Genomic DNA, 25,005 nt, shown 5'->3' on the forward strand with positions numbered 1-25,005 from the left:
TACCGAGACATAAATGTGGTTCGCTGTTGTCAGTGTGTCTTTGATTACTACCACAGGTCCCATGAAAGTGCAGGAGAATGTCTCCCATAGCATAATACCACTCCCACCAGCCTACGTCTGTGGTGGGTTGCACGTTTCAAGCTGCCGTTCACCTCGATGCTGGCATTTTTGGAGATGATCTTCAACCTAGTGTAGCAAAAATGTGATCCTCCCAAAGAGCTGGCACGCTTCCATTGAGTGAGGATCAAATCCTGATGGTCCCGTGTCCACTGTAATCGTAACTGATGATGTCTTTGAGTCAACATGCAAACATGTAGGGGTGGTCTGCTGCGGAGCTCCATGTTCAACAATGTACTAGGAATGGAGTGCCCTGAAACACGTGTGTGCACCAGAATTGTGCTTTTTCAGCAGAGATGCCACAGATTACCATATATCCTACTATACAGAGCAGACAAGCCTCCTAACTCCACATTCTGTGAAGAGTTGTGGACTTCCAACCATTTAGTGCCTAGTGGTAGTTTCACTGTCTTTTTACCTCTTTCATAGATGCTCACAAAAGTAACACATGAACGTTCAACCAGCTTTGCTATTTTTGAGATACTCGTTCATAGGCTCTGTGTAATAACAATTTGCCCTTTCTCAGAGTCACTTGTCTCAATGGATTTCACCATTTGCAGCCCATTTCTTCACTAGGGTTATCCCCAATCTGTTTCTGCTTTCTTTACATACTTTTGTTACCATGTGACATGCCCGCAGAGGCACCATGCAGCATCCAACGTTGTCATGGGCAGTGGTCATAATGTTTTGGCTGTTCAGTATATATTCTTCCAGTGGCAGTTGAGGGATTTAATTTAAAAAGTAGGAAGTTTTTTTATTACAGTCAATTTATCTTGTCTTCTTAATTATGAAAAAGAAACAGCTGGTCCACAATGACGTGTAAATAAAAGGTTTTGCTTCCCAACAAAACATTGACCTGCTTGTGTCAGAAAACTACATGTACAACATTCCACTTTGTGGGCTCTACTTGGTACTTGTTGTGTTCCAACATATGGCTTCTTACATTTTATTGAGCGATTAAGCATTTGAATCATGCCGACAGCTTTGTGCCACTTTATGCATGGAGGTCATATGCTTAAAGAGTTGTACATGCACAAAGCATCCTGGTCCTTTTTCCCTTACCAGTACTTTACTAATTTTATTTCAGCGATTCATTTCTACTGAAGAGAATACCATCAATAGAAGTGAATGTGTGTACACACACGCACACTCTTTTGTTCCATAAATATGTACAACTACTGCTGTAAATTAAAAGTCATATAAAACTGAAAATGTGTACTATCCCTTACATTATTGTTATCTGGAATATTTCAGTACAATTTTAAAATGATGAAACAAAGTAAGCTTAATTAGTGCTCAATAGTTTAATTTTAAGAATAAATCTTAAATTAAATTTTCCCCAAGACATTTAAGTCTCGAATTTATCTACGATAACGTTAGAATCTGAAGAAGTGAATTAAAATTTGTGCTGCTGCCAGGACTTGAACCCAGGTCTTCTTGCTTACTAGGCAGATATTATGACCATTACACCACCACACCATTATGGCCAGCATAGCTGCATGGACTTCCCAAGTCAAATACCCTCCCCAACACGAACTCCAATTCACATCTCCCTTTATATTGTCACTATTACCAGGGCTCTCCAACATTATCATAGATAAGTTAGAGACTTAAATGTCTCAGGGAAAATTTAATTTAAGATCTATACGATCACATATAGTACAGCACTTCCCCATTACGTCCAATGCTGGGGCGTTATTCCAATGTCGGAGAGCCCTGGTAATAGTGACAATATAAGGGGAGATGTGAATTGGAGTTTGTGTTGGGGAAGGTATTTGACTTGGGTAGTTCATGCAGCTCTGTTGACCATAATGCCGTGGTGGTGTAATGGTCAACATATCTGCCTAGTAAGCAAGAAGACCCAGGTTTGAGTCCCGGCCGCAGCACAAATTTTAATTCACTTCTTCAGCTTCCAACATTAGTTTAATGAACCAGCTTGCAAACCAAGTTCGGTTGAAATACAGTCGGCGATACAAATAGCAGTAAAATAAAATTTATTTCCATATCATACCTTCCGTATACCACCATGAAATTAGGTATATATTAACAAACAGCGTATGACTAACATACCTTTTTCAAAACAAAAAAAGTTCTGATTCTGAAATTTTCATTTTGGAAAATTTAGCATTTTAATGAATTTGGTCAAGTAGCATACATTTTTAAAGCCAATAATAAACTGAATAAAATGGTATAAATTTGAAGTCTGCATGTCAAATACTTTTTCAGATATGGCCATTTTAAGGTTGCAAAACATGGCAAAAGTTGCACCATTTTGAGAACTTTAAAAATTAATAAATCAAAAATGAAATGCCCAATAAATTTTAATTTTGGATTTTATCTTATTTTCATAGGTGTATTAAAATGACAAAATATTACAAAACTCTGAATCGCCAAGGTTCAAATTTGTTTTTTTATTGGTTGATTTTCACCTGCCAGCCAAGATAAGAGCACTCCTTGTTTCAGTAAAAATGACCAGAGATTGGGGAAGCCCGTTATATTCAGAATTTCTTGCCACTGTTGGGAAATACATATTGGTCAAACTATTTACAACATTTATGACAGAGTTATTGAGCCCTGTCACCACACACAATTGCTGGAGTCTGAGGAATCAGTGGTGGCGGAGCCCTGTCTCACTGAGAGACACAGAATGTTATATGATTTGAGTGCAAATGGTTCCCCCTGCATCTCTCTGTTGGGACTGTGTTTTAAAGGAATCTATTGAAATTAGACTGGCAGACATTACTATAAATATACTATAAGTAATATTTGGATCCCTGTTTTATCTGATATTAAAAAACAATGGTCATTGACTTGGCCAGCAGAATGGTATTCAATGATTATCCATAATTTTTTTCCAGCTTTTGCCAGTGGACTGTACTTTCACTTACAATTGGGGACAGCAGTGACTCTTCCTGATGCATTTGCTGTTAGTCTTCTACAGTCTATGAAAGAGCTACTGATCATTGTATGGATCAGTTCCAGCAAGATTAGCAAACAGAGTTCTCGCCTGAAGATGGCAGCCAGATGGATGATGGAAATATTGTGTCTAGATGATTGCATGATCCGGCTGCAGACATGACAAGAATATCATCAGTTAATATGCTGGAAAATTCTACAGTGTCACTATGAACACTTCGACTAAAATGAAATGAAATGAAATGTTGTCTGACTTGGGCCTCCTGTCAGGTAGACCAGTTGCCTGGTGCAAGTCATTTTAGTTGATGTCACTTCAGCAACTTCCATGTTGATGGGAACGAGATGGTGATGAAGAAGTCAACACAACACCCAGTCCCTGAGTGGAGAAAATCTCCAACGCAGCCGGGAATCGAACCCGGGCCCCTTCGCATGGCGTACCATCACGCTGACCACTCAGCTCTCGTGGCGGACATGACTTTCACTGAAGCTACCACATTATGATACTCCTATATTTCCATGCCTATGGGATATGTTGATTAAAATTTTATCATTATGCAAGCTCCTTTTCAGTACAGGAAAGAGCAATTCCTACAGATGAAGAATGGTGTGAGTACATGGTAACTGCTGAGTAACTAATGTGACTATTGCTGTCTATTGGCCTTTGGGAAAGTTTGAGTCATTGGCATGTGGGACATAGGAACATCATACTGACAGATTATACAGATGGTTGATTGTAGTGCAATGACTACAGAACGAGTTGTGGCTAGATGAATTTAGGACAACAGTGTGCAAAGATAGGCACAGATCCTTCCAGAAGGATTACTGTGCAAAAAGAATGTAGAATTTTTTTAGACTGGCTCTAATGAATATACTGATAGCAACCACTGAAATTTGGGCAAACACTACAGGCAGTGTATCACCACGAACTGTGGGGAATATATTACTAGAAGCTGGATTGAGATATTTAGTTGTCATGCACCATTTACTGCTGACACCATACTGTAGGCAATAGAGATATACATAGTTTAGAGCAAACTGACTGGAACAAAATGTGACATTCTGTGGTGTTCAGCAGTAAGTGTCACTTCTGTTTGTGGTTATCAGATTGATGAAATGGTCTGTGGCTGAGAGGGTGTAGGGAGATATAGTACCGTACCAGTAAAACAGTTAGAAATTTTTCAAATATCTTTATTACAATTTCCTCCTGTGGTTCTATACAAGGAACAGCAGTGAGGCTGAGATGTCCAGCACCTTCAGCATAGCTTGCACTTCCAACACTATCCAGCAGATGGTGGGCAGGTAATGTAATGCTCGTGACCCACTGCCCTGCGTCGATGGCCAGTGAACTGCTTCCCAGGGCTGGCGTGATGTGGTAGTGGCTCCAGCTCCCATGACTTCTGGGCAAACTGCCCTGTTGAAGAGTTGTACTGTGGTCCACAAATAGCATTCCTGATGGCACCCCAACTACCACAGCCTTGTGGTAGTAGAGCTGCGATGCTAACACAAGTGACTTTAGTATGGCCTGGTGTTTATATGCTTTCAGGCTGTGCTTGCTTGGCCTTCACTGTGCTTTGCGGCTTGTGTACTAAGCACTTCCATGGCTGCCAGTGTGGAAATGCTTGTGCCTTCATCCACTTAGATACTGCTGTGTTGGCTGTTTCCACATCTTGCCAGGCCAACTCACCTCACACTGTTGTGACAGCTGTGTTGTATTTAGTAAGATACAACAGCTGAACTTGCCTGTATCTGGTGCTGCTGCAATTTACTTCCTACTCTGTGCACTGCTGACAAATATGGTCAGTGTACTAGACATAGATGACCTAATGAAAAGTTACAGGAAGCAAAGATTCTAAAGAGCCACACACTCTCCACCTCTTGATTTCATGGTGTGGGGAGATGGGGAGATATTGGATGTGACAACAGTGTTGTTTTTGTAATTGTTGAAGGAAAGCTAAATGCCCACCAATATGTGCCAAGAATGGTGAATTCTGTTGCCACACCCTTCATGACCAGGGTACCAAATGGCAAATTCCAGCTGGAAATGCAAGACCCCACACTGCAGTTTACACCAAAAACACCTTGAGGAATGTACATAAGACTAGCTTGCCTGTTCCCCTAATTTGTCAGACAGAACATGTGTGATACACTATAGAAGTTTAGGAAGACACATACTTTCATACCTGTATTTAGCCAGCACTCTTCATGAACTAACACACCATGTTTTTCGGACATAGCTGGAAATTCCTCTAGATGATGTTCAGGGGCACGTTACTTACATGCTACAACAGATATGAGAGTTTATTCATGTATATGAGGCTCACATCCCAGGTGGATGTGGTTGATGGACATGAGTTCAAAATGAAATGAGAAGTTAATCATTTGATACTCATAACACTGTATTATGAACATGTCCAGGAAGTTTTTATAGATCATAGACGTGAGCTTCATGGTATAAGACACTACTTTTCTTTCCATGACTGAATGAAAACATGCTAAGCAAAAGGAAAAGCAGTTAATACAGATGCCAAAATGGCAAGGGAAACAGAGTGATGGAAAATAATGGGGGGGGGGGGGGGGACAGAAAGAAAATTCAGCTTTCTGTGAACAATATTAGTGGCTCATTCTATAACTTCAGATGATCCCATTGAACATGAGAATACATAATCATTACAGTATTTCTAATGTTTATAGCATGTATTCAATAATGGGGTGTCTAAGATGGCTTCAGGCGGGCTGTGATTGTCTGCCCTAGATGGATGTGGATGCAGCAGAAGAGGCAACTTGAGGATACAAGAAATGCTTTATTACTGTTTGAACAGTGGAAACTCCAGGTAGGCTTGTCAACAACGTAGAAAAAAAATAGATTGCTTCTTATTGTAAAGATAATACATTAAGTTGCAGACAGGCACAGTTAAAAGACATTTACACATTAGCTCTCAGCCACAGCCTTCATCAGAAAAAGAAAGAGAAATATGCACCATTCTCTCGCACAAGCAAGCACACCTCATGCACTCATGACCACCAACTCTGACAGCTTGGCCAAAGCTGCTGGAGTTCGCGGTCATGTATGTGAGGTGTGCTTGCTTGTGTGAGTGAATGATGTGTGTTTCTGTTTTCCTGATGAAGGCTGTGGCCGAAAACTTATGTTAAGTGTCTCTTAATTGTGCCTGTGTGTAACTTAACATGTCATCCTTACAGTAAGTAGCAATCTATCTTTCCCTACATTGTTTACTATTGTTAGTTTCATTTATCAGTTTTCAATGATGGTAGTGTTGATCCCTGGCAAGCACAGAAAATACATGTATATTGCATCTTCCAGTACATTAACCTTCCAGCCTGACTTGACAGCAGTAATGCCAGCTGTGCACATCTGCTGCTGCTTCCTATGCCAAGGGAAGTACCACGTTACCCGATTCATAGCTGGATGGCTCAGTGTAGGATGCTGTTACCATGAATACAGCAGACTGTATGGCCCCCAGTGGCCCAGGGCAAAGGAGTCCATAGAATCTCAGAACATGCTGAGATGGCTGGACACAAGCATTGTAGTTCCATGAAGGTGGCAGTGTGCTGAGCTGCCCATGTGCTTGGGTGATTGGAGGACAGACGGAGGTTCGAGGCCACATGACAGTGGTGACGGCTGCATCATCAGTGTGGTGTTGACACATACTGGGTGTCATACTACTGCCCAGTTGTTTGGCCATGCTGTAGCTGTGCATGGCTGACTATGCAGAATCCATTGTGTTTCTATGTCACTTGGAAGCATCTCAAACAGGGTCCATTGATTTAGTCTTGGCTGTTGCTACACTATGGTGACTGGAACAGCATAAGTGTCTAGCTCCTGCCGGGTGCTGTGTGAGCAAGTCATGAAGATCACCAGTTGTGATCATCCTAGACCTGGTACGTGGCTGTAGCTGTGGCACTTCCTTTCCCCTAAGAAAATCTAGCCCCCAGATTGCTGTTTTAAGCTGGCTGCACCAAAAGTGCTGATACATTTATAGGTATTTACACTTTGTGTCCTCTATTTCACTGACAGTATCACTTTTTTGTACACTATTTACCCTTCCTTTTCCATTGCAATAGCATTTGGCATACATACTGAGTTTGTGGTTTGTGAATGGTTCTGTCTTTTCTCAGTCTGTTCCTCATTTGTTCCGATAGTGCTGGTTTTGAACCCATAGGTTGAAGGTTGGTAGAGGTGAAATATGGGCAGCTCTATGCTCGGACTGGTACTAAACAATACATACTGCAGCTTAAGTCATACAGACAGCTGAGGTTGTAATTCTTGGGGTTATGAGTGGGTGGTGATGATTTGTATCATACCTTTCCATGTGGTCTCATAGGTGCTCCATTGTTGTGTGGCCTTTTTATGCAGCTAACATCTGATTGAGGGAGGGAAGAAGAGTTGGATCTAAAGTGTTTTTGAAGTAGGTCAGGTTTTCAGCGGATGAGATCTCAACAGGTACGTTGGGTAGATAAATTAATGTGTAGCATTTAGGATTGTGGTTCCACTGATGATAGCTGATAATTAAGAGATTTGTGTGGAAATATTACATCAGATGCCATCGTTCAATAACTTTTGTCCCCGTAGCTCTATGTGATGTTTGCCATCATTGTAATGATCTTGCTGGTAGCAAGTAACATTGATGACCACTGGATTTGTCTTGGTGTATAACCAATGCAGTCCTACCTTTGGAAGAATTCTGCTTTATTTGTGCTTACTTACTTGGGACATTCTGTTGCAGATGTCTGGGAGTGGATCTTGGTGAACTCGCATGACAGTGTGTAGGGCTACTATTCCCTGGTTGAGTTCTGTATCTGCTTGTACTTGCTGTAATGCCCTACTGATCTGGTCTAAATCCTCTGCACTGGCTATACTGGAAACTGCCTTCATTATTCAACAACCTGCATCTGGCCAGCCCCTTTTTTTGTCAGATGGTCAAGGCTAACTACTTAATTTGGTGTAATTGCCTCTCTAACCATTTAAAATCTGGCTGTAGGAGCTGCTTATTTTTGAACCCTGTCTGATTTTACTTCATGAATGCAGTGTGTTAAAATTATCTTCTAATTTCTGAATTTTGTGTTCCATTGTCTGTACATCACAATTCATCTGTAGGGTCCACTGATCTGACATTATACTTCCAGCTGCTTTGTGAAAAATATGTCACTTCTTAGAAGACGTACCTTGAGGGCTTCTGCCATCCTGCAAAAAGCAGATCAGACTTACTACAATGATGTTTTTGATGCCTGGTGCTGGAACTGTTACCTCTTGTCCTGCCTTGGGACTGGTCTGTGCCCTAATGTAAGAGGAACATTCCCAATCGCAACATAAATGTGTAGTGATGTGTCGGAATAAATGTTGTAGTGCCCTGTTTCTCTTACCCAATTTTACCCTTCTTTTCCTTTTTTCCAGGCATGCTCCACCCTCTCTCTGAAGGTGCTGCCAGAAATGGAGGCAGTGCCTCCAGGGTTCCTTTAAATGGGTGAACATGGCTACGTACTCCACTGTGGAGTATGTTGGGAGTTGTAATTTAACATTAACAGGTGGTGCCTGATTGTGTCCTTGGTAATGCCTAATACATTTTAGTCTTTCCCTCCGGCACATACGGGTTTAATAACATTGCTTATTGTCCACATGATACTTTGGTAATGTTGCTTTATTATGGTCAGTACCTTCCTGTTGTTCCAAAGCTTTAGTGTTTATCTTTTTAACTTAGCGAAAAATAATTTTCAACTTTATGGGAAATTTTGAACTTATGTTATATCTTTCCCTAGAGGAGATGTACATAGCTCAAAAAGAGATAGCATCTCTTTACCAAAAATCACAACATATGGGAATAAGCCTGTACTGACATGGATTTTTGAGTTGTATGTCACTGTTACATAGTGGAATAGGGTGTCCCATTCAGTACAGTGATGGTTAACGTAGTAGCTCAGCATTTTTAGTGTTGTTTGGTGGATTCTTTCAGTTCGAGCATTTGTTTGTGGGTGTAATGCACAAGTTCTAAGTTCCTTAATACATAAAATCAACACAAATGCTTTATCAAAAGTGACATATAATTATTTCCTTGTTCCATCAGCACATAAGTTTCCTGCTGGTATTTGAGAAAACGATCAGAGTATGTCCATGCCAGTCATTTGAAATGGTTTATCTGCTTCGGGTAATGTTTTTGATGCAATCTTTTGGTCACTGAGTTTTCCTCTTTGCACATGCAGAATACAATTTTTGACATAATGGTCAACTTCATGTTTGCATGTCATCCAACAGTAATTTTGTGCAACTCTGTGTTCCGTAGATAGCTGGCTACTTTATCTGGCTAAAATTAAATCATGAGACTTCCTATACAGCACCCAATCTTCTGTCCTGAATTGCGGTTACTTCACGGCTTGCTGACAGTTTGCGTCAGTATCTTGTGTTCACCATGTTTCCTCTGTCTCCACCCAAGTGCTTTCCATTGACCTACACTGAGGCTAAGAGAAAATTTGAATTCCTGCATCCTGTACGTATGACATCGTCTTAAGCCGCTGCTACAACAGTTCTGGCACCATCAGCTCCACTAACCCCAGTCACCTCTCAGAGCCAGAAGACTACACCTACCCCCTTGACGGTGGGGAGCATTTCCCTCCCGGTTGCTCCCACACCACCTACTTTGGGAGCAGCATCCCCCCAAACATCAGGGACATCCATCCCCATTTCTAATCCAGAGAAGCATAAGTCTTCTTCAGCTTCTCTCACTAGGAAGGGGTCACTCCCTTCCCAGGTTTCTGCTAGTGGGAAAGATGACACCCGCCAGTGGCTGAAAAGCTCAAAAGCAGCTGGTCGTAGGGCTTGATGCTCATCCTCAGTCCCTGAGACTGACCCATTGAAGTCCTCCCAGCCAGGAAACCCAAGGAGCAGCGAGTGAAGTCCAAAAAGAAGACCCCTAAGATCAAGGAAATTGTGGTGGCACTCACACCACCACTACCTACAAGCTCTACGTCTGAGGATGGGGTCTAGATTCTGGCATCTGCTGAGGACCTAGATCTCGCCAGACCCTCAGACACAATCAATAAAGACTGCTCAGGCAATAAGTTGGTGGCAGCAGGTGACTCTGAGGCATAGACTGTCTCACTGAATGTTCCATGCCTTCCCAGTCTCATGATGTCGTCATCCTCCAGTCGAATTGTGGCGATTTTTTCCACTGCCTGGCTGAGCTACGGCAGCTGTTAAGCATTACACCTGCTATCCTCATTGCCTGCAGGAAACCTAGGTCCCAGCAATGCGGACCCCTGCCCTCCGCGGCTGTAACGGATATTACAGGAACCGTAGCGACTGTAATCAAGTGTCAGGTAGAGTTTGCGTTTATGTCCTGAACTCGGTATGTAGTCAACACATTCCCATTCAAACCCCTCTTGAAGCTGTGGCTGTCAGAATAAGGATGACACAGGAAATAACTGTCTGCAATGTATATCTTCCTCCAGATGGGGCAGTACCTCTGAACGTATTAGCTGCACTGATTGATCAACTCCCTAAACCTTTCCTACTTTTGGGAGATTTGAGCACCCGTAACTCCTTGTGGGGTGGCACCGTGCTTACTGGCCAAGGCAGAGATGTTGAAACTCTACTGTCTCAGTTTGACCTCTGCCTCTTAAATACTGGGTCTGCCACACATTTCAGTGTGGCTCATGGTAGTTACTCGGCTATTGATTTATCAGTTTGCAGGCCAGGACTTCTCCCATCTATCCACTGGAGAGCACATGACGACCTGTGTGGTAGTGACCACTTCCCCATCTTCCTGTCACTGCCCCAGCATCAGGCCCACAGACGCCTGTGCAGATGGGCTTTAAACAAGGCAGACTGGGAAACTTTCACCTCTGCTGTCAGCGTTGAATCTCCAGACATGGTAATATGAATTTGATGGTTGAGCAGGTGACTACAACAATTGTTTCTGTGGCAGAAAATGCAATCCCTCGTTCTTTAGGCTGCTCGAGGCATAAGGCAGTCCCTTGGTGGTCGCCGGAAGTCACTGGAGCAATGAAGGAGTGTCGCCGAGCTCTAGAGCAGCATAAGCAGCACCCTTCCCTGGAGTACCTCATAACCTTTAAACGGCTCCATGCCCAAGTTCGTCAACTTATCAAACGACGGAAGCAGGAGTGTTGGGAGACATACGTCTCGACCACTGGGTGCCATACATCACCTTCCCAAGTCTGGGCCAAGATCAGATGTCTTTTCAGGTACCACACCCCAACAGGCGTTCCTGGTGTTACCAAAATGGCGTGTTATCACATGACACAAACACGAGTGCTGAGCACTTTGCTGAGCACTATGCGTGATCCTCTGTGCCAGAGAACTACCCCCCAGCCTTTCGCACTCTCAAACGGCGGCTGGAAGAGAAAGTCCTCTCATTCACTACACGCCACAGTGAATCTTATAACGCCCCATTTGCAGAGTGGGAGCTCCTCAGTGCCCTTGCACATTGCCCCAGCATATCTCCTGGGCCTGATCAGATCCACAGCCAAATGATTAAACATCTATCATTTGACTACAAACAACGTATCCTCATCATCTTCAGTCGGATCTGATGTGATGGTGTCTTTCCATCGCAGTGGCGGGAGAGCACCATCATTCCAGTGCTCAAACCTAGTAAAAACCCACTTGATTTGGATAGCTATCGGCCCACCAGCCTCACCAATGTTCTTTGTAAGCTGTTGGAACATATGGTGTTTCGGCGGTTGGGTTGGGTCCTGGAGTCATGTGGCCTACTGGCTCCATGTCATGGTGGCTTCAGCCATGGTCGCTGTACCACTGATAATCTTGTTTCCCTCAAATCTGCCATCTGAACAGCCTTTTCCAGACGCCAACACCTGGTTGCCGTCTTTTTTGACTTACATAAAGCATACGACACAACCCGGGTGCATGATATCCTTGCCACATTGTATGAGTGAGGTCTCCGGGGCCCGCTCCTGATTTTTATCCAAAACTCCCTGTTGCTTCGTACTTTCCATGTACAAGTTGGTGCCTCTCATAGTTCCATCCATATCCAGGAGAATGGAGTCCCGCAGGGCTCTATTGAGTGTCTATCTATTTTTAGTGGCCATTAACGATCTAGCAGCAGCTGTAGGGCCCTCTGTCTCACCTTCTGTGTATGCATACGACTTCCGCATTTCATACTGCTGTTCCAGTACTGGTGTTGCTGTGCATCACCTACAGCCATCCACAAGGTGCAGTCATGGGCTCTAGCCATGACGACTTGTCATGCATTTCTATCGGCATCGTACCGTTCATCCCGAACCAGCACTTTACCTTAACGATGATCCACTCACTGTAGTGGAGACATATCGATTCTTAGGTCTGGTTTTCGACACTCATTTGACTTGGCTTCCTGATCTTTGTCAGCTTAAATGGAAGTGTTGGCAGCACCTCAATGTCATCCGCTGCCTGAGCAACACCAACTGCAGATCGCTCCATGCTGCTGCGGGTCTACAGAGCCCTTGTTCAATCCCGCCTTGACTATGGGAGTGTGTTTTGTGGTTCGACGGTGCCCTCAGCATTGCATTTGCTCGAACCATTGCACCATTGCAGAGTTTGACATGGGACAGGAGCTTTTAGGACGAGTCTGGTGACAAGTGTACTGGTGGAGGCTGGAGTCCCTCCATTGAAGATCAGACATGCACAACTGCTTGCCAATTACGCTGCACACATTCATAGCTCTCCTGAACATCGTAATTACTGTCGTCTTTTCCCAACCATGGCAGTTCACCTCCCGCATAGGTGGCCCAGGTCTGGGCTAACGATTGTCGTTCGCATGCGATCACTGCTGTCTGAACTGGAGCCCTTCCCTTCACCACCTCTCCTCAAGGTCCATTCATGTACACTTCCGTGGTGTAACTGCAGGCCGAAGCTTCGCTTGGACCTTTCGCATGACCCTAAGAACTCAGTTAACCCTGCGGCTCTTCGCTATTACTTCCTCTCGATCCTTGAAGTGTTCTGGGGCTCTGAAGTGGTTTACACTGACGGCTCAATGGCTTTGGCTTTGTCCACAGAGGCCATATTGAACAGCATTCCTTGCCTGATGGTTGCAGTGTATTCACTGCAGAGCTTGTGGCCATATCTCATGCACTACAGTATATCCATTCATGCCCCAAGGAATCGTTTCTTCTGTGTACTGACTCCTTGAGCAGCCTACAAGCTATCGAACAGTGCTACCCTTGCCATCCTTTGGTAGCGTCCATCCAGGAGTCCATCTTTGCCCTGGACTGGTCTCGTCATTCAGTGGTGTTTGTGTGGACTCCAGGACACGTGGCATCCTAGGCAACGAACTTGCCAACAGACTACGCAGAAACCGCTTCTGGAGATGGGCATCTCTGAACCTGACCTGCATTCTGACTTATGCCACAGGGTTTTTCAGCTTTGGGAGACTGAATGTCATAACAGTACGCACAACAAACTGTGTGTCATTAAGGAGACTATGAATGTGTGGAAGTCTTCCATGCGGGCCTCTCGTAGGCAATCAGTTGTCCTCTGCTGTCTCAGCATTGGCCATGCTTGGGTGACCCACGGTTACCTCTTGCGGTCTGGTGCCTGGTTGACAGTGGCCCATATTCTGGTGCACTGTCCCACTTTGACTGCCCAGTGACAAAATCTTTGGTTCTGGCTCGTTGCCACTCATTTTATCTGACAATGCATCATTGGCTGATTTAGTTTTACATTTTATTCATGAGGGTGGGTTTTTTCATTTGATCCAAGTTTTAGCGCATGTCCTTTGTCTTCCACCCTAGTTCTTTTAGGGAGAAGGTTTTAATGTGTTGCAGGGTTACTGGCTTTTCCTTTTTATTCTCATGGTCGGCCTGCCACTGTAATCTGCTTTCTTGTTTTACTCTCTTCCATTTGTAGTGTCTCTGTGTTGTTTTCTTGTCCTCTTCTGTTCCTTTTAGTGTTCGTTGCCTTTCCTTTGTTCTTGTGGTTTTTCCTTTCTTTCCAATGTGTGTTATATGTCTTGTTTGTTTTATTCTCACACTTGTGGCATTGTTCTATTAGGAACAAGGGACCGATGACCTCGTAGTTTGGTTCCCCTCCCTCAACCCTTCTTCTAAACCAATCAACCAACCAACCAACCTCATAGTGTTATGCATGGAAGAGGGTCACAATTTAATGACAGTTGATCCATTTGTTATTGAGAAGGTTGTAGATGCCACTGCCAGTCCTGTGAAGCCCTGCTTTTGGTTGCATAATGGGACCTTGCTTTTGGAGATGAATAATGCTTTGCAAGCACAGAAACTGCTTAATGCAAGTCTTCGCTACAGCCGTCCTATTAAAGTAGAGGCCCACTGCGCTCTGAATTCCTCCCGTGGTGTCACATGCGCTTGGCTGCTTGATGGAGGCTGAAATAACAGGCTCTCTCACTGATCAGGGAGTGACTGCAGTTCACCACATTATGAACAGTGTTGATAAAGAATTAGTGCCAAGCCACACTCTATATTCTTCTAATTTGACTCTGTGGTACTACCATCAAAAATTAAAACTGGCTACGAATCTATTACTGTCGGACCATATATTCTGAATCCCGCGCATTGCTATAAATATCAGCACTACAGCCACGCCTGTGAATCTTGTGAGAATGCAGCCAAATGGATAACCAGTGGCATGGATGCTCATGAGGGTGAGTGTCCACCTCCTTCCCTTCACTGTATCAAATACAAGGGTGATCACGTTGCAGCCTCCCGTGACTTTCAAATCTTCCCCAGTGACAGAGCTGTTCAGGAGATCTGGGTGATGGAGAATGTCCCTACTCACATTGCTGGGAAAATGTTAGCTATCCGCAACCTTGTACACCACCAAGTGGCAGTTACAGTACAGTTCTAACTACACCCTGACTGACAAAGGACATGGCTATGTAGACTTAAACTTCCAATTTGGTGCCATGTTTGTGAAATTGTCCAGCACCCCAAGGTCACACACTCATCTTCACCTACTACAGGTGCATACCATACTGACAAACCATCACATGTGCCAGCGAAATCACCTTCTTCGCAAACAGAAGCACAAAAGTCCAGAAAGGAGTACTCCCATGATGACTTTCTGCTCACATATAGCCAGCCAGTGTCTGGGTGTACATCTGATAAATGCCAAGGTTTTAAGCAATCAGATGAAGGCAAACGCTCTTCCCCTTCTTCACCTCAGTGTTCTTCTTCAATGGTATCGCGATGTCATACTCTCAACCATCTGACCTCCATTTCACCGAGATGCACCACCAACAGCCAGTTTGCTGGCCAACCGGTGACAAATACCGACACCTCTGTCAAACTAATGGACCAGGACCCTTCAGCCTTTGCACCTGGTCATTGTGTACCTTCGAATTCTGGCACCCGGCAGTCACCACAATTCCTCTTGTGATCATACTGTCCAGTTGTTTTCTTCCTCCAGGAAATAAAATTATGCCCTCACTATTGCTTTCACCTCATTCGCTTCACTTCCATCCGTTTTGACCTTCCCCATGAGGCAGGGACCTTGGCTCATGGGAGAGTCAAGTTGCTCATTCAAGATGACATCTATAGTCACACCATTTCCTTGCACACCCAGCTTCAAGCTGCTGCTGTCTGTCTTTCCCTGGTTTCACCTTCTCTCTTTGCAATGTCTACTCACCCATGTCTTCTGCTTATTGCGTAACTCCCTTCTCCCTTTTTGCTGTTTGGTAACTTCAGCGCCCATTATCTCCTTTGGGGCTCTTCGTGCCCCTATCCGAGGAGCTCTCTCCTTGTAGATATCTTCAACCAGCTCAATCTAATATGTTTGAACGTAGGTACACCCACATTTTTTTCTGATTCCACACACTCCTTTTTCCACTTGGACCTATTGATCTGTACTGCTCAGAGTGGTTCATTCTCTCCAACACACACTCGAGTGACCATTTGCCTTGTGTTTTTGTTTGCTAAGGCCTATGCCATCTGTGCATCTGACCAACTGGCAGCTTCCCAAAGCTGATTGGCAGCTCTACTCCTCACTGGCCACTTTCAGTGAACACCATATCCCCTGCATTGATGACAAGGTGGAATATCTTACAAACACTATCCTTACTGCTGCAGATTGTTCCATACCTCGCATTTGTTCCTCGCCACAATGTACTCCTGCCCCAGGTGGACTGAGGCATGCCACGATGCAATCTGAACACGGAGACTAGCTCACCACGTTTTTAAGCACGATCCCATGATGGCGAACTGTACCCATTATAAATAGCTACATGCACAGTGTCTCTGCATTTTCAGGAATAGCAAAAAAGCTTTTTGGCTTTCTTTTCAAAGCCCTTTTAACAGTTTTACTCCCTCTTCTGTTGTTTGAGTTAATCTCCATCAGCTTTCAGGAACCGCGGTTTACTCTCCAGTTCCAGTCTGATCATAGTGATCAAAGTCATTGTAGATCCTCTTGATATCTCCAACACCTTGGGCTGATATTTTGCAGATATTTGAGTTCCATCCACTACCACCCTGCCTTCCTCCCTCTGAGCTGGTGGTGGAGGCAAGGACAATATCTTTCTTCTTCCAGAATTGTGAATGCTACAATACTGCTTTTAGTATGAGGGAGCTTAAACATGCACTCTCTTCGTCCCGGTCATCTGCTCCAGGACTGGACAGTGTTCACATTCTGATGTTGCAACACCTATCTTCCAAGGGCCTATGCTGTCTCTTCCATACATTTGGACAGATGGCACATTTTTCCAGTTGCTGGTGTGAGACCATTGTTATTCCCATACCTAAGCCTGGTGAGAACAAACACCTTCCTTCCAGCTATCACCCAATTTTCCTCACCAGTAGCATCTGTCAGGTGATAGAATGTATGGTTAATGGTTGGTTGGTGTGGTGGCTCGAGTCTCGAAATCTCTTCATTAATGCCCAATGTGGATTCCGCAGGCACCGCTCTGCAGTTGATCATCTTGTCACCTTATATTATGAACAATTTTTTTGCAGAAGTGCCAAACTGCAGCCATGATTTTTGATTTGGAGGAGGTATACGATACCTCTTTTAGGACAGATATCCACTATATTATGTAAGAGTGCTGCTTCCAGGGTCGGCTGCCCCTTTTTATCTGGGAATTTTTAAAACACCATGTTTTTAAGGTACATGTGGGCTCAGCTCTGTCAGACACTTTTATTCAGAAGAATGGTGTGTCTCAGGGTTCTGTGCTCAGCGTCATTTTATTTGCCATAGCCTTTAACCCTGTTATGTATTGTCTCCCGCCATGTATCTCAGGTTCCCTTTTTGTCGGTGAATTTTGCAGTCAATTGCAGCTCTCAACAAATGTGTCTACCTGAGTGGCGTCTTCACCAATGTCTTGATTGTCTTTACTCATGGAGAATCAACAATGGCTTCTGCTTTTTCTCTGACAAGACTGTCTGTATGAACTTCTGGTGGTGTCGGGAGTTTCCTCCCTCGTCCCTACATCTCGGCCCATTCCTTCTTCCATTCGTTGACACAATAAAATTCTTGGAACTCGTGTTTGATAGAAAAAACTGTTGGTCTTCTCACACCTCTTACATGTCAGCACATTGTACTAGCTCCCTCAGTGTTCTCTGTGTTCTATGCGGTACCTCGTGGGGAGCAGATTGGACCATCCTCCTCCATTTATACTGATCCCTTGCCCATTTGAAACTGGATTATGGATGTATCGCATATTGATCCACATGTCCATCTATCTTACACATCGTCTTAACACTGTCCACCATTGCAGGGTACATTTAGCCACTGGTGCCATCTATACTAGTTCTGGTGAGAGTCTTTATGCTCAGGCTATTGACTTACCATTGCCCTACTGGTGGGATGTTCTCCTCAGTCTTTACGTGAGCCATCTGTCTTCAGAGCCCAGTCATCCATCCCATGTTCCCTTTTTGACTACTACCTTGACCACCAGAATGAGCTGCACCCATCTTCTCTGTTGCCTCCCAGAGTTCACTTTCATTTGCTGCTTCGACAGCTTTGAGTTATGCTGCTTGCCGCATTCCTCATGGATGCAAGCTCTTCTCCGCTGTGGCTTCATGTTGAAGTATGTGTTCATTTCAAACTCCATTCACTTCCTAAGGATGCTTGCCTGGTGTATTGCAGCAAGTTTTTCGCTCTTCACACGTGGCTTGGGAACAGTGTCTTCGTCTAAATCTTGTTGTGTTTGGTGTGCCTTTGTACACTTTGGAGTGCACATTGGTCTTCTCTCATGGAGAACAAACTCAAGGATATTAAACCTCTCCCAATAGTATGATCGACTTCCTCTCCACTCCTCATTCTAACCCAGGTATGTATAGGACACTGTCATTTTAGTCATTGCCATTTATTAAGTGGCAACCGTGCCCCATTCTGTGCATACTGCTCTCAGCCCTTGACCCTGATCCAGTGCCCACTTTTTAACTGTTTACGTTCACATCTATGTTTGACATCTACTTTGTCAGATGTTTTAGCAGATGACATGCGTTCTATCAATCACATCTTAATTTTTATTCACTGCAGCAGCATGGTGAAGCTAATTTGATTTTAAATCATACCCATGCTAAGAAATTATTTTTAGCGTACATGTTTAGAAAATATTTTACACATGGTTACAAAATATTTCATTTAACACATATTCAGATAACAATTGACACGTCTTTAGAAAAACTTTGAGGCACATATTTAGAAAATATTTGATTAATAATGACAGTCTATGCATACCATAAATCATAAAACTAAAATATGCTTTTGGTGAATAAAAATTTCCACTTTTCTGCTGTAGGAGTCAGCAAAATACTTACCATTTGGTATTTGTCTGTTGTATCATCATCTGGAATCTGAGGAAAAATAAACACAAATTGGCTGCCTTGATACCAATGCAGAAATCTGACTTCCTCTTCTTTGGCACCCACTTCTATTAAGATTCTGACAAACTGCCAATTTAACTGTTTCCTTTCTATCATGTAGGTAATCAACAAGAACAAAAAGCCTCCACTTGTACAACTGTTTCATCTGTGCTGCTCCTTTCTTCACTTGTGGGCATTACTCATTATTCACAGGCAATTCATTCACTGATTCAGCATTATCTCTGTCTCATACCAATGCCTAAAATGGATTTTCCTGGAGCAACATCTAATTTTTGCTTTCATTGGGCACTTGCTTTATTTTTTGGTCCATATTGAACATTCTGTGAAGCATCTTTTCAAAGCTCAAAAACCAGGCTTCAATAAAATTGTTTTGAAAACTTTCTCCATCAGGCAATTTTCTGAGGACTCCTCTAGGGTCTTCTTTGAACTTCTTTGGAATTAATCACACTGTACAGAATGCACTTTTTGTATTATCTTTGTCAGTTACTGATCTTTTTTGAACAGTTTCTGTAAAAAGTGAGGGGAATGGATCTTTTGATACTGGCCCATGGGAACTTTTCTTCCATAGGGTAAGCACTGCCCACCATTCAGCTTTCTGAGGTCTGAAGAAACTTGCATCTAATGGCTGTAAGAGATGAGTACTGTTTGGCAGCAATAGAATGAAAGATATTTTGTTATTCTCACAGTCGTCAATTACTCTCAGCGAAATGAACTCGAAAGATTGTCTCTTATTATAACTTTCTTTCTCCTCAATTGATTTCAGGCAAGGCAGCACAGTAGTAACAAACTAGTCTTCAAATGTACGCAGATCAAACCATCCACTTTTTTGCAGTTATAGGAGATTCCCTTGGGACCTCCACCTTGCCAGGTGTCCCATAAATGCTCCGATTTGTGGAGCAAATATGGAGGCATTAGTTTCCCATGCCCAGTGGCAGCCATCATTGCTGAAACACTACTTTTAGAAGAATCTAAGATTCTTTCAGGAGGTTCTGTTCCCCTTTTAACTGTCACATACTTCCTCCTAGGATCTTTGCACGGATTGGTAGATCATAATTGATTACATTTTTGAAGGTGGAAGTTTTCCATTTTTTTCATCAGCATTCTGGAAAAGTGATTTCACTATCTCATAACTCATTTCAGCATGTTTTCGTTTAATGTTCTCAGGTAGCCAGATGTTTAATATATCAGTGATGCTGTAGGAATGAATGCAACCACTCTGTTGCTAGTATGTTAAAAGAAAAGCATTTTTCTCTTCATCCACGTTCATTGAGATATCCTTCCACTATGTACCTTACATAGCAGAGTAAAGGAAAATACCAGTGCGCAGCCCTTAAAATGCCACAGACAAATATGTTCTCGTCAATGGTGCTTATGATAGAAGGCCTTTCAATCATTCCAGGCTTGTGTTATTAATTTTATTCTCTAATGTTGAATGTGGTATGTTAATTTGCTTGATACCTTTCTGTATCACAATTTTTCTGATCTTATAGCGGAAACCACTTTTCAAGATTTCAAGGGTCATAATTGCATCCCAGCAGAGCACCAAGCATCCTTTTAATAAGTTCGTGGCATTAGCTGATATTCTCCCAACGTATACACACATCAAAAAAAGTTTTGCATCACCTCGGTTCCAAGCATTCCGGAACCTGTACAGAAAATTGAAATAGAGATCAACATAAACATCATTTCCATCCTTTTTATTGCTCATGGAAACCCCACATTGCATGTTGTACCACCATACAGCAACTTCAGAGGTGATGGTCCAGATTGCTGTACACACCGCTACCTCTAATACCCAGTAGTACATCCTCTTGCATTGATGCATGCCTGTATTCATCATAGCCTACTATCCACAAGTTCATGAAGGCACTGTTGGTCCTGATTGTCCCACTCCTCGATGGCAATTCGGTGCTGATCCCTCAGAGTGGTTGGGGGCTTTACGTCATCCATAAACAGCCCTTTCCAATCTATCTCAGGCTTGTTCGATAGGGTTCATGTCTGGAGAACATGCTGGCCACTCTAGTTGAGCGATGTCATTATCCTGAAGGGAGTCATTCATAAGATGTGCATGATGGGGGCACAAATTGTTGCCCATGAAGACAAATGCCTTGCCAATATGCTGTCGATATGGTTGCACTTACAGTTGGAGGATGACATTCACGTATTGTACAGCCTTTACGGCACCTTCCATGACCATCAGTGGCATACATCGGCCCCACATAATGCCAACCAAAACCAGCAGGGAACCTCCATCTTGCTGCACTCCCTGGGCAGTGTGTCTAAGGTGTTCAGCTTGACTGGGTTGCCTCCAAACACCATTCTGACGATTGTCTGGTTGAAGGCATATGCAACACTCATTGGTGAAGAGAACGTGATGCCAATCCTGAACGGTCCATGTTGCTGGGTCCATCTGTACCATGCTGCATGGTGTCGTGGTTGCAAAGATAGACCTCACCGTGGACGTCGGGATTTAATGGATGTAACGTTGCTCCCAGGAGATGATTTTCATGGGGATCATTGAGTAGTGTTGGCAAAGATAAGGATGGGTAAAATGGAAGGAGTAAAAACAGAAAGGGAGAATAAAGTAAAAGTGTGGAGACTAAAAGACAGGAAGTTAGAAGAAAATTTCAGAGAATTACTGAAGCATAAAATCCCAAACACTGGATGTGGAAGAGAACTGTAGTAAGTTCAAATTTGCATTTGTAAGCTCTGAAGAAAATACCTTTGGCAAAATGTCTGGAAGTGTGTAGAACAAGGAAACAATATTCTGGAATGAATAGGTGAAGGAAACAGTTAAAGAAGAGTGGAAATCATGGCATGACTAGAACAGAGAGAAAAAGGAAGAAAGTAAAAGGGAATATCAGGAAAGCAAAAAAAATAAATTTAAGAAAGTGGTAGTGGAAGAGAAGAGGAATAGTTCGAATTCACCTGAGAGTTGGAAAAGGACATCAATGGCTATAAAAGTGAGCCAAAGTTATTTTCTTCAGAGCTTACAAATGCAAATTTGAACTTACTACAATTCTCTTCCACATTCAGTGTTTGGGATTTTATGCTCCAGTAAGAGGAAGGAAAGCACATACACACCTCTGGTGAAAGGGGAAAGTGGAGAGCAACCAGAGGACATAAGGATAAGATGGAAAGAGTCCTTTGACAAACTACTAATCGTGAAAAAAGTGAAAAGGGAATAGAAATATGGCAGGGGGACCTCGAGCTGCAAGGAGAGAGATATAGAAATGGGTGGAACCAGCAGTTCAAAGAATGAAAACAGGGAAGGCAGCTGGGATAGGTGAAATAAGTGTGAAGATGATAAAGGCAGCTGGACCCACTGGACTACAGTGGTTATATATTTGCTAAGATGCATATGGGCTCAAAAATATGTGCCTCAAGAATAGAGAAAGGGAATAATAATTCAAGAGTTATTGATTTTGACATGGTAGATCAACAATGGACTCAATCTTTAGTATGGAAAGGCATCAGGAGTATGGGAAAGATCTGGTAATGACATATCTTGACTTATATGATAGTGTCCCCTCAGAAACAGTAGGGGAAACCTTGGAGGAAAATGGAGTTGCAAAAAAAACAATTGAAATTGTTGAAGCAGTGTACAACAAAAGCTTCAGCTGGTCAAGACTCAAGTTGGAAGAAAATTGAGAATGTTATGGGGTTGAGATGAGGGAGTGTGGTGCCACCATTATTCATAATGGTGACTGATGAAATAATGAAAGAGACAAAAGAAGCTCATAGAGGAAGAGATGAAGTGTTTGCTATTTAAATTTTCTTTTGGGGTACCAACAGTAAGAATGCACTGAAAAGTAATGCCTGCAAATTTTTTATGTGGAAACCCTGTAAGCTTTTGAAATAAAACAAATTTTATTCACATTCTACATACCAAGCGAGGTGGCGCAGTGGTTAGTACACTGGACTCACATTTGAGAGGATGACAGTTCAAACCTTCATCCAGCCATCCAGATTTAGCCTTTCTCTGGGTTCCCTAAATTACTCCAGGCAAATGCCGGGTTGGTTCCTTTGAAAGGACATGGCCGATTCCCTTCCCCATCCTTGGCACAATCCAAGCTTGTGCGCCATCTCTAATGATCTCAATTTCGATGGGCTGTGAAGCCTAATCTTCCTTTCTTTCACATTCTACATCTTTATTCTTCATAAGTACATATTTATTTCTCAATATAATCACCCTGGTGATGAACACATTTCTCCCAATGAGAAACCAGTTTGTTGACACTGTTGTAGAATGTTTGACCTGGTTGCTGGTTGATAGACCCACAGCCTGATCTCTGCTTGCACCGCATCATCACTATTGAAGTTGTGGGCAACTTGAAATATTTAGAAAGTGAGATAATGCAAAATGCAAGGCTGGAGTCTGGGGAAGGGAGGTGCCAGTGAAGTCTAAGGAAGTGCTATTAAAACATAGCTTACATCCATATTGGTGACAGCATCACAGACATGGACCAAGAGAAAAGTAGAGTAGAATCCAAGTCAGTGAACTGAAATCTCTAAGAAGTATGTTATTGGAAAACTAGGATAGGCAGTCTGAAAAATGAAGATGCTAAGAAAGAACTTGGACTATAAAGGTTGAATGATGAAATTGAGAAGAGTAGGTGAAAATGGTTTGGGCAGGTAAAGAGAATGGAAGATGTAAGAATACTAAAATGAATGATGGAGGCCAAGTTTGAGAGCAAGAGGGAGACCCAGAGCAAAATGGATTGACTTGATCTAGACCAGTTAAGGAGTAGTAGTCTGGACTGTAACTAAACAGTTATAGGAGGAGGAAGAAGAAGAAGAGGAAGAAGAAGAAGTGATGGTGGTGATGAAAGTACCATAAATATCCCAACCTGCCCTGATGCTGGATAAAAGGGAAAGGCAGGCAACAGTGATGTATTGAAGTGTTCTCTAAAATATGTTGCGTGCCTTATGCGAGCATCATGCTAATCTTGCAGTAGTCCTGTGTACAAATGCAAATTAATGTACTTCCATTGTTTCATTAGCAAATCATATATTCATTATAGAGAGAGCTGCTTTCGTGCTACTTTTTGACAGTAAAACCATTCCTAAATTTCATACTTTTTTTATCATATACATTTAAACAGTCATATCAAATTATTCATGTAACTAATTTTTATCGAGTAAGATAGTCAAATTGAAAAACAATTCTATTGATGATTTTTGTGTATGAAAATTGTGCTTCTTGCAGTGGAAACCCTTTTTGTTCTCATGTTGAGACATTTTGTCTTCATTTCAGTATGATCATTATGGAAGTCATTATGAAGAAGTTTATCACCATCAGGGACAAAATATGGAGCTATCACATAGAAATATTGCTTCCCATGGACAAGTTAACTCATACAATCCAGCCAGCACATCATTTTATAAAAAAACTAGTTCTTCTGAAGAAAAGTTCAGGTGCCCATCTGAGCGATCTATGTCATATGTATCAAAGCAGCGGAAGTCTGGTCACATGGTAAGTGAAACGCTATTCAAAATAATATTTCCCTTTGTAGTTGCAAAGGGTGATCAGTTTGGATATCAGTTCTTGTTATGATGTGGTATGATGTAGTACCATTAGTGTCAAAATTTTTGTAACCAAATTATTAGGCAGAGAGGAAGGGACAGTATGTGCATGCTATTTCACATATTCTATCTCCTTTTGCTACATGGTCAATAGGTAGCTTAGCATGGATAGCCAAGCATGCAAAAACACCCACTTCCCAGACATGTTTAAGTACATCAGCTCTGGATCAAATCCTCCTTGTGCGTTAATGATTGGGACCGGTGTGCCAGCCAAATTGGATGTGGTTTTTAGGCAGTTTTTCACATCCACTTATGTAAATACTGGGCTGGTTCCCATGTCCCACCTCAGATACACAATGCACAAAGAATTTGAAAAACGCTGTCATATTTGATCCTGCACAGATAGAAGAGGTACACAGATTCCTCCCTGACCGGTCGCCGGCAGTAGCTTCAAAATGCCTTCTGGAGTGGGACTGAATCACACTGAAAGCCTGTATATAGGTATGGTGTATTCTCCATGAAACTGGAGTGGTACTTTACCAATCCCAATCTGACACTGACTGTTTAAAGGGCACTGGAAAGGAAGAAAGGAAGCACCAGTGAAATCACTAGAAGTAGACTGAAGAAGGAAAA

At 42.8% G+C, this 25,005-nt stretch overlaps 1 protein-coding gene across 1 annotated transcript in view; it reads left to right on the forward strand.

Annotated features, from left to right (window-relative positions):
- LOC126249570 (uncharacterized) overlaps window positions 1–25,005 on the forward strand; it is a 312,366-nt gene that overhangs the window by 269,839 nt on the left and 17,522 nt on the right. Inside the window, exon 10 of the mRNA XM_049951235.1 lies at window positions 24,104–24,322. Within this exon, the coding sequence (XP_049807192.1) occupies window positions 24,104–24,322 (219 nt within the window). The remainder of the gene's footprint in view (window positions 1–24,103; window positions 24,323–25,005) is intronic.

The sequence above is a fragment of the Schistocerca nitens genome, chromosome 3 (genome assembly GCF_023898315.1).
Source record: "Schistocerca nitens isolate TAMUIC-IGC-003100 chromosome 3, iqSchNite1.1, whole genome shotgun sequence".
NCBI classification, from domain to species: Eukaryota; Metazoa; Arthropoda; class Insecta; order Orthoptera; family Acrididae; genus Schistocerca; species Schistocerca nitens.